The sequence below is a fragment of the Caloenas nicobarica genome, chromosome 5 (genome assembly GCF_036013445.1).
Source record: "Caloenas nicobarica isolate bCalNic1 chromosome 5, bCalNic1.hap1, whole genome shotgun sequence".
Classification (NCBI taxonomy): domain Eukaryota; kingdom Metazoa; phylum Chordata; class Aves; order Columbiformes; family Columbidae; genus Caloenas; species Caloenas nicobarica.
The window spans coordinates 5,077,367-5,088,256 of NC_088249.1; the positions used below are offsets into that span (position 1 = coordinate 5,077,367).

Here is a 10,890-nt window from a genome sequence, read left to right on the forward strand (position 1 = left end):
CCCCTGGGCCAAAGGAAAGGTGAGGAAGTCCCAGCCTCGTGCTTTGCTCAGCTCCCAACCTCTGCCCAAGACCCTTTAAAGTGTGAAATCAGGGTGTGAAGTGCTCAGGCAAGACCTAGTTTCTGCAGCAAATCTTTCCATTTTAATAGCAAGGGGCAATTACTGTTTGAGTTATATTTTCTGGAAAGAATCCACAATTCAGATGTTGTATTCAAAACCTGACGTGACCTCAGGGACAGATTATTACCAAATGTTCTGTAAAATGCACCAGACTGAGCACAGCAGCCACAGGCGCAGGTCAGGGAGAAGCACAATTGCCGCGGCACATCAGCTTTCACTGGAGAAAGAAATGACCTGGTTACTCAGAGCATTTTTTTTTTCCCTGACACTGAATTAGTTCAGAGTATGTTGCTAGATTGGGTAAGTAAATTCCATTTACACGGTTGTGAGGGAATTGCTGGGTCTGTGGTTTAAGAGAAATTTATCTTGCTGCTTTTGTCCATGTCTATGATTGTCAGGGTTTTGAATTTGTAGAACCCATCCAGGGGGTTTTGTTCCTTGCCAGCTGCAGCGCTGGCACCTCCCCAGCTTCCCTCCACCGTGATGGGGTGGGATAGACCAGTGCCAGCTGTCAGCCTTTCCCAGGAGCCAGCCCTGCACCCACATGCAGCCCCAACCTGGGGACAATTTCCACCTGCTCTGAGTGTTCACACTTCAGTGAAACCTTCTGGTCAAGCCCTGCACCATAATCTGAGTGTTTAAGCCTGCACATCAGTACTGCTGGCAGAAGCAGATGAAGAGATTCCTGCTGCCTTCAGCCAGACTTGCTCTGGCCCCTGGGAGATACCGGGATGTTCCTCCAGATGTGGAAGGGCAGCACTGAATGTTTCCACTCCTGATCTTCACCCCGGGAGCTGAGGAGTGTTGTCTGCAGAAGTGACTCCCCCAAAGTCACCCCTGCTGCAACTTTCTGCTTCTCCTTATGGTGGCAAGGAGCTGTGGGTGTCCCCATGTCTGAAGGAAAAGCAGACCATGTGTGAAGCACTGAGGCTTGCAAACATCTTTACCTCTTCAGTGCACACAACAATAAAAACCCCTCTAAAAAAAGGTGCAATCCTCTTTTCAGAAAAGCTTAAAACAAAACAAAACAAAAAAACCAAGCAAACAAAAAAAAACTTTTTTCAGCTCATGAATCTCTTTGGATGTTCCCTTGTTTATTAGTTTCTGAGCTGACTATTTATGGAAGAGCTAAAGTTGAAAATAGTTTATAAAGGCAAGGATAATAAATGCATAAAATTAAGGAGCTCAAGTATTTGGAAACTGCTCCCCAATCACTTTTGTGGGCTTCTGCCAGTGCTTGCCTTTTTGAAACAAGCTGAACTTGGAGGAGCTCAGTGCCAGCGAGACAAGAAATAGCACAAATAACAAATGGCTCCTCTCAGAGTGAATTTTCTTCCTCTGCTGATTCATCGCTGGAGCCAACTCATCTTTCCTGACCACCCCAGAAGCCTGTGGGCACGTTGGTGTGCTGCATCACCCAGGACAAACTGCTCCAGCAAGGCTTCAGGGCTTGATTGCTGCAAGTACCAGCACAACCCTTCTGGCTGGGGTGGGAAGAGGAACACAATGATCCCTGCAGAAAGCACAAGGATTGTTCTTCAGTCGTGGCTGTTACAGCTTGCGCTAGAAGAGCCTGGGTTTAAGGCTCAGCCAAAACCCCGTCCCTGAGCAAGAACTGGTGTGTGAAGCTGAGCACAGAGCAGCGATGCCCACAGTGATGGGGACAGGAGCAGGGCAGGGCTGTGCAGGCACACCAGCCTGGCCTGGGGACCGCTTGGCACAGTGCTACCACCTCCCTGGGCAAAAAATGCTGGAGAGTGTCACCACCTGCATTTCTTCTGGATGAGGAGGAGTCTTTGTGAGTGAATCGGTGCTGGATGTGTGCTGGTATTCCCTTCACCTTTGAGTCGCGCTTGCTAAGTCTCCTCTGGCTTCAGTCACAACCTCCTGGGGTCTTCTTGGCTGAGCAGATCATCCATCACCCTCCAGCCAGACTAATGCAGGCCCTGGTGCTGTGCCCTGGGGTTTGTGCTGCTTTCACTTTGATTTCCCCGGTGACTCATACATTTTACACCACCAAGAAGGATTCACAGTCTGTTTCTCCATGCCACTTTTCCTCCTGCTTCTCACAGTGGTGATTTCCTAGGAAAAAATACCTAGGAAAGCAAAGCTGTACCCCAAGCTCTTCAGCTGGAGTGAATGTAGATGCTTAAAGACTCAAGCAGCGTGATGCCAGCAGCACGGCAGTAGCAACCCCTTTGCTCTTTTGCAAATTGGGAACAGCAAGAGGGCTGGCCATGGTATGGGTAGAGCCTCATCCTCCCACATCCAGCCCCAGTGAAGCCACTGACACTCATCCCACTGGTCCTGGGAAGCTCAAGGCTTGTGGCAGCAGAACATGCGGTCACCCAAGCCTGGATGTCATTGCGGGTTACTCCTCCTGCAGGATTTGGGATCGTTTTATTCTTCTGGCGCTCAGTTACTACCTTGTGCCTGTGTAATGCTTTGCAAGCAGATCTAAAGACTCACCCATTTATTAATAATCAAAGTCACCATATGAAAATACAAATGCAGCTAGAGAGAAGAGGCAGCTCTGACGCTGAACTAAGCACCCTGCCAGCATCAGGATTGCTCTCACCAGGCATCTGGGCTGCAGGTTTACAGCTCTGCAGAGCATGCAGCACAGACATCAGACAGTGTTGCACAAAATGACACTTTTCTGATGTGCTTTCCAAATTACTAATTTCAGCCTCTACGACAACCCTTCCAAAGAACAGCATATGTTGAGTTTAACAATGACTACTGAGTCCGTCTTTTAATCTAGGTTTCAGAGAGGTCCACTTAGGGTTTGCACTCTTGCTCTGAATGTTTTTATTTGGGATGCAGCAGTCCTGAGAGCAGACTGGCTGATCTCTTTAATAGAAGGAGACTTTTCTTAGGATCATTAGCAGAAAGGCTGTGCTGGCTGCTAAGATCTCTGCTGGCACTTACTGGGTGTGCAAGCCAACGCCAGTGCTGAAAGAGAAGCAGGGATGGTGGGTCTCGTTCACCTGAGCTATTCTGGTTCTATTGATGACTGTCAGCTATTACAGTCCATCGGGCTGTCACTTATAAACTGCTAATTGTTCATACTTCCTAAGTTATGCACAAAGTATTTGTTTTTAATGCAGACTTTATCTGGAGATTAGGAAGGGGGTGGAAAATCATTAAATGAATGAATCTGATGATTAAATCAATGGCAAAATTACCATCGACTTCAGTTAGAACAGTTCCTTCTAAAATGCTTGTCATTCAACAAGACTTAATGTTTTCCTTCTAAGATTCAACGCATTAGTTATATCAGTGGCATGTGTATCATTGCTAGATAGTATGGCACTCTTAAGCTGAGGGTAAGTATGCTGGAAAGTCAACAAAGGACTAAAGAGACCAAGGACTAGTTTTTAATTTGGCTTTGACTAGCATTGTCACAGGTATCCAGGGCTGAGCTGGTCTTCAAATCATGTGAACTGCTATCTCTCTTATGCCTAATATCCTGCATTGAATAACCCATGGGATTTTTGAATTGGCATGCTAAAAAGTGTCCTGACATCCTTTGCAGAGTCCTTGGGCAAACGAGATTGCAGTTCGCCCTGCATTCAGGCTCATCTCAAGGGAGGAAGAAGGATAGAAGTATTACAGAGCCATGGCTGGAGGGTTGGAGCCTCAAAGCCAGTTTTGCAGTGTTTAAAACCTCGGTGTCTTGCTGCCTTCTGAGCTCCTTCAGCCCAGGGCTCTCTAAGTGGGCTGACACCAGCATGGGCATGTAAGAGGTGTGGAGTTGATGTCCCTGTAGAGGCTTGGCCAGGAGACACCTCCTGAAATGTTTTCATACCTGGGAACAAGCAGCTGTGGCCATGGGCAGAGTTTTCAGATCCAGGGGAAAACAGGGAGGTAAACCTCAGGTCTCCTTCTCCTGGTTGAACACATGGAGCTATTGTCAGGTGCAAGGACAGACTGACAATGCTGGCTCGTGTGCTAGCATGGCCAAGACTTTCTCACCCACTGTCACAGAGGCACCCCAAAAAATCAGTTTAGGCAGTCAACAAGGTCCAAAACAAACTTTATTCTGGCCAGAAAAGCACAGCCAACAAACTGAATAGAAACGAGGTTTATACAATTTATTCTGACCAGAAAAGCACAGCCAACAAACTGAATAGAAACGAGGTTTATACAATTAGCTAGCACTCCGATAACATAAGATATAGGTTCGGGTATCGGGTTAAGAGATTATTTGGGGTGCAGCGAAATAACAATAATGAGGATCCACAGTGTGCATACATGCACTCACAAGAGAACAAAGCCAGAGCCCTCTCTGCCCCGTTTGCCCACAAGAGGTAGACACTTGCTTGTTCCAGCAAGGACTTACACTTGCCTGCTAGGCAAGGATTTACACTCGCCTAGTAGGCAAGGACTTATTAAAGGATATATTCAATAATTTGTCACTCACCTGAACGCGGAGGTGAGGCGCTCCCAGTCCAGGGAAGTTGCCTCAGACGGTATCTCCGTCTAAGGGGAGGGACTCCAGCAGCATGGCAGACCTGCAGCTCTAAGACCACACAAAGGGGGTCTTCAGCAGGAACCCCCTTTATAGTCTGTTCAGATCTGGCTGTGGGCATTCCAGAAGCTTCTCGACTTCTCTGCGCACCGCCCCCCTCGACTGTCAGCATTCGAGAAGCTTCTCAGCTTTAGAGAGCAGTGTAGCGGAAAGGGAGCTGGGGGTCCTGGGGACAGCAGGGTGACCATGAGCCAGCACTGGGCCCTTGTGGCCAGGAAGGCCAATGGGACCTGGGGTGTATTAGAAGGGGGGTGGTCAGTAGGTCAGAGAGGTTCTCCTGCCCCTCTACTCTGCCCTGGTGAGACCGCATCTGGAACATTGTGTCCAGTTCTGGGCCCCTCGGCTCCAGCAGGACAGGGAACTGCTGGAGAGAGTCCAGCGCAGCCACGAAGATGCTGAAGGGAGTGGAGCATCTCCCGTGTGAGGAAAGGCTGAGGAGCTGGGGCTCTTGAGCTTGGAGGAGACTGAGGGGCAACCTCATTAATGTTTATAAATATATAAAGGGTGAGTGTCACGAGGATGGAGCCAGGCTCTTCTCGGTGACAACCAACAGTAAGACAAGGCGTAATGGGTTCAAACTGGAACACAGGAGGTTCCACTTAAATTTGGAAAGAAACTTCTTCTCAGTGAGGGTGCCAGAGCCTGGAACAGGCTGCCCAGGGAGGTTGTGGAGTCTCCTTGAGACATTCAAACCCGCCTGGACACCTTCTGTGTAACCTCATCTGGGTGTTCCAGCTCCAGCAGGGGGATTGGACTAGGTGATCTTTTGAGCTCCCTTCCAATCCCCGACATTCTGTGATTCTGTGATTCTGTGTGGTTCTCCGGGCTGTGGGCACTCTTGGCCCCTCGTCTGCTAATGACCCTGCCCACCGACTCTGGGTCTCCACAAGGAGAGCCATTAACTGCCCCATTGAAGGCCCCAGTTCTGAGAGGGAGGGATGAGCAGCTACCAGTACAACTGCCACACCAGTTCTCAGGGCATGGGGGGGCAAAGTGCAACTGCCGCACCCACCCTGCTGAGGGGCAGCAACCTCCCGCACCGCTGGGACACGGCAGCATTTCCCGCACCGGTCTGGCAGGCAGCCTGCAGCCTCGGTGTGTTTTGTGTGCGTTCACGTGTGCCTCTCTGCTGTTTGTGATTTATTTAAGACACTTCACCCTTCGGTTGTATTTTTTAAAATATGCTTTTAAAAATGTGGCTATAGATCCATGTACCTGACTTGCTCAACAGCGGTGTGATATGAGAAGCATCTGAGGGAACTGGGGCTGTTTATCCTGCAGAAAAGGGGGCTGAGGGGAGACCTCGCTCTCTACACCTACCTGAAAGGTGGTTGTAGCATGGAGGATGTTGGTCTCTTCTCCCAAGTAACAAACGACAGGATGAGAGGAGGCGGCCTCAGGTTGTGCCAGGGGCGGTTTATACTGGATATTAGGAAAAATTTTTTCCTGGAAAGGGTTGTCAGACATTGGAACAGGCTGCACAGGGAAGTGGTGGAGTCACCATCCCTGGAGGTGTCTAAAAGATGTGTAGATGTGGCACTTAGGGGCACGGTTTAGCGGTGGACTTGGCAGTGTGAGATTAATGGTTGGACTCTATGATCTTAAAAGGTCTTTTCCAGCCTAAATGATTCTCTGACTCTATGATTATGAGGAGCAGAAGACAGGCACTGCTTTAAAATACAGGCTGGCTCTCTACTGGAGCTGCAGCAGGTCCATGTCAAAAAGGATCTCGTCAAGAGTCTCCTCTCGCTACAGCCTAAGTTACTGTTTAACAGAAACCTGCTGATTTGTGACAGCTCAAAGACCACAGCAGCTGCCCTTATTCAGCTCTTCACACACAAGACTAATGTACGGGCACCAGCCAGTGCTTGTTTAAAAATGTTGAAATCTGTGTTATTCCAACTTCACTACCACCTTCCTAGAAAGCTGTGTTAGTGGTTCACTCCTGGTGCAGCTCCTGTGATGCTTCATGGTCGACCTCATTCCTGGCATCCCCACTCCTCCCCTTGCCAGAAGCAACTGCCACAAGGATGCTCAGCTGGCCTGTGCTACGTGGGTCAGGGCATTAAATCAGGAGAAAACCAAACCAGCATGCAAAAGAGGGAATCAGTGGAGTTTTTTGGTTGTTTAGTGCCTGAGCTGGTTAGCGAGAGTCAGCTGGGGTGATGGGGACAGAAGGGACTGGGAAAGTGGCCAGAGCTGAGCAGCGAGGGGAGCAGGACCACTCTTTCCTGGGGCTTTCTGCCGTAAGACCAATGCAGCCAGAGAGAGCATCGAATGGCACATTGCAGATCAGGCACAGCAGTGCTGGACCTTCATCTTCCTCATTTTCTTAACCCCAGAACTGTCCCTTAGTTCAACGACTCTAAGTTTGTTGGCAGAAAAAGCTCTTCTTGTGTGAAAAAAACCAAAACAACAACAAACACTGTAAGTCCATGTGGTGCCAAAGACAGGCTCTGCTTCAGAGCCAGAGAGGGGCCAGGCTACAAACAGTGACATCTTTTCTCCTACAGTATGAACTTCATATCGCAGTAAGGATACATGCCAAATGCCATCTGTACCACGGTCAGAGGATCGGAGTTGGGGTGCTGCTCTGCAGGCGATACATGGTCGCCTGCCTTCGCCTGCTGTCTGTACTACACACAGCTGCTGAGCACTGAGCTCAGTTTTCCTGGCTTCTGTTCTCCCATTACAGAGCACAGGAACTTACTCTAAGGACTGTTGCTGCCACTCACGGAGAAACATCCTTTCTGGGAAGGCAGAACCCCGCAGGTTTTGTTTGCTGTCTCCTAGATTGTAGCTAAAGTTTTCTACAGATAATACGTCAATGACTAGTGGAACTCAGGCAAAAGCTCTTTAAGCTGTTCAAGCACCGGAGTGCTCTGTTTGGCAAATTATCCTGCAACAAATCTCCTTGTTATCACCTCAGTAAGAGTTAAATCTAATCTCATCATTCACAACCACCTCCTTCACTTTACACTAGCCATACCCTGCTGAAGAAGGGCAGGTATGCAAGAAATTCCTGTCAGACCCTTCTAACAAGTCACTAAGTGTTCACTTGCTGCCCAACAGCTTCTGTGAAAAGCTGTGGTGTTTTTCTACAGCTCCTCTCTGAAACAACATGAATACACTGCTCGGTTTGCAAAATCCAGGATCTGCAGGGCAAAGTATCAGTGCTGAGAAGCAGTCAAGGGTCAAACCTTCTCCTCGTGGACTTCGGCAGCATCACAGAAGGAAATTACATTATTGCTCACAGCATAAAGTATGTCTGCATTAAAATTTCACAAACAACTAGGTCTGTCTCTACTATAACCCATCTGGCAATTTTTTTACATGAGTTCCCTGCTCAAGGCTGGGCTGAGAATGATGCCAGGCAGAGACACTTTCATCTGCATAGAAGATAATTTATTTCTTATCTCACAAAGTAATGATAATATGTTCACTTGGGTCACAAACAGTTGAAAAAGCTGGTTAAACAGTAACTTTGTATTTTTAAAGCCTGTACAAGGAAAAACACTGCCTGTCTTTCACATCTAACTCTGGCAAAGATAAAGGCCCAATCTTAGATTCTGATTCAAAATACTAATTTAAGGCTTTAGGCCTTTGGACAAAAAGAATATCCTGAATAAATTCAGATGAATTTATATCATGCAATTGCACTTGCATTGTGTTATTTTCCTTTTTTTTTTTTCAATGGCAGACAGCTGGTTTTCAAATATTATACTCCAGATGGATTCCTGCCATCAGTACAACATCTATTCTCTGCACATACACGTTTTCACATGCTTAAGAGCCCATGAAGAGCACATGGTATTGCTTTACCCCTCCTTTCAGATACCTCTCTTGAATGGCTCCTCTAAACATGGTTAAATTCTTAGAGATGTGAAGCACTTCGGATGAGCTCAAAAAGAAAACATACATCTTGTGCACAAACTCGATGATACTACAGTCTACACCCACACCCTTTTCCTTAGTCTGTCTGAAGAACTCCCATTCTCTCATTTCTCATATTCATAGTATTTTAAGCTGACAGTACCTGCAAAAAAAAAAAAAAAAAACACAACACTGCTGAAATTATGACAACTGAGGTTTCATCTTCCTTTCCATTCCTCCCAGTAACACACATGTTCCCTGTCACAACAATTACTCTTTTGTTATGCTTGGTAGTCTGGAAAAAAACCCATCATCTTAACAGATCACTTTTTTAGCCTGTCCCACAGTCCAAGACTTTTTGACTATTGGCACTTCCACACATAATGGGTTAAAGCAGCATTTTCCTGCCATGATGCAGTTTTCACAGTGTGGTGTTTTCACAGCGTCTTCCAGCTGCCAGTGCTCAGCTTTCAATTGCTTTTTTGGCACTTAACAAACAGCTCACACAGTCAGTGGGTTTGGACTGTATTTGTGTGGCTGCCTCTTAGCTCCGCTGTGGCACTTTCTGCAGGACTGGAACACTTGCTGGTTTGTTCCTGCAGTCAAGCTCTTGCACTGGCTGTGCCCAGCAGCTATCACCAGTGTGTCAGCTGCCGAAAGGGAAGGGGGAATCCCTTTCCCCATGGATCTCTCGCTGCTCACAGACTGGGTCACCAAGACAGAGCTCACACAATAGAGAAGAAATCACACCGTGGCTCACGCAGTCCCATCTCTCTGATGTTCTAGTAGTCTGGCTGCAAGGAGCTCCGAGCACCGGGGCCCTCCGTATATTCCTCACTGAGATGGTTCCAGGGCCTGATGCCTCCATCCTGGTCACCCACCCCTTCAGAGGCTGGTGTCGACGGTGTCCGCTTTGGCCTGCAAGGTGGCCTCAGAGATGGTGTCCGGCTGCCCGTCACGACAGAAGAGGACAGCGGGGTTCTTGCAGGCCCACATGGCCACCTCTCCCCCGCTTGCCGGGCTGGAGGAGGACGGGGCACTGCCTGGGGGGCCGCTGTGCCGGTTGACATAGCGCTCCCGGACGCGGTCAGCCCGGCTCCGGGGCTCCGGCCGGTGGCCTGGGGCTGAGAGGTAGGCTGCCACGTTGTTCCTAGTCCTGTAGCCGCCCTCACGGCTGCGCCGCAGCAGCATGGAGATGTTGGGGTTGCGGGCGGCGTAGATGAGGGGGTTGATGGCCCCGTTGGCCCAGGCCATCCCGCTGGCCACGGCGTCCATGGTGGGCGAGAAGGGCAGGTGGCCGGCGGCAGCCGCCAGCCCCAGGATGCAGTAGGGCCCCCAGCAGCAGATGATGGAGACGATCATGATGAGGACGGTGGTGGCCGTGCGCATCTCCCCGTAGGCCCGCAGCAGGTGCCCGTAGGTGGTGAGGGGCCGCACGCGGCTCTCGGCCAGCCGCACCGCCCGGCAGATGTTGTAGTGGCAGAAGCACATGAGGGCGAAGGGCAGCAGGTAGCAGAGCACGATGAGCGCCGCGCCGTAGGGCGGCCCCAGGCGCGAGGAGCCCCAGGGCAGCACGTAGACGCAGCGGTACGCCCCGGGCCGGGCTTCCCGCCGCCCTTCGCCCGCCAGCCCGTACCAGGGTCCGGCCAGGGCCAGGGCGGCCAGCCAGACGGCAGCCAGGAGCTGGGCGGCGCGGCGGCGGCCCATCTTGTGTCGGGGCTGGCGGACGATGGCGCAGTAGCGGTCGAAGGAGAGCAGGGCCATGGTGAGGGTGGCGGCGATGCCCAGCCCGGCGTGGAGGGCGGCGCTGGCCAGGCAGAGCCGCTGCCCGAACAGCCAGGTGCCGGGCGGGCGGCTGAGCAGGCTGAGGAAGGCCAGGGGCAGGCAGAGCAGGGCGCCCAGCAGCTCCGACAGCGACAGCGACAGCACGAAGGCGTTGGTGACCGTGCGGAGCTGCCGGTGCCGGGCGATCACCAGCACCACCGCCCCGTTGCCCAGCGCCGAGAGGGCGAAGATGAGCAGCAGCGCCAGCGCCTGCGAGGCCAGCGCCGCCACCGACCACCCCACCGCAGCCCCCGCCGCCGCCCCGCCGCTCTCGTTGCCGCCGCCGCCGCGGGAGAGGTTCCCCGGCACGGCCGCCGCCGGCTCCATGCGCAGCCTCATGCCCCGGCCCGGGCCGCGGCTGCAGAGGCGCTGCCCGCCCGCCCCGCCAGCCGCTGACGTCTCCCGGCCGCCGTTGCCCGGGGAACCGGCCCGGCCCGGGGGGGGAGCGGCGCCCACACAGCCCAACGGCGGGGCCGGGAGACCCCCGGAGTCACCGCCGGGCTGGGGCCGGGACCCCGCGCACCACAGCGGTGTCAGAC

The 10,890-nt window shown here is 51.4% G+C and overlaps 1 protein-coding gene across 1 annotated transcript; it reads right to left on the reverse strand.

Moving 5' to 3' along the window:
- Positions 1-9,278: 9,278 nt before the first annotated feature.
- Positions 9,279-10,690, reverse strand: GPR135 (G protein-coupled receptor 135). Its single transcript, XM_065636944.1, has one exon. It carries the CDS (start codon positions 10,688-10,690, stop codon positions 9,413-9,415), a length of 1,278 nt encoding a protein of 425 aa, XP_065493016.1. The 3' UTR covers positions 9,279-9,412.
- Positions 10,691-10,890: the final 200 nt, after the last annotated feature.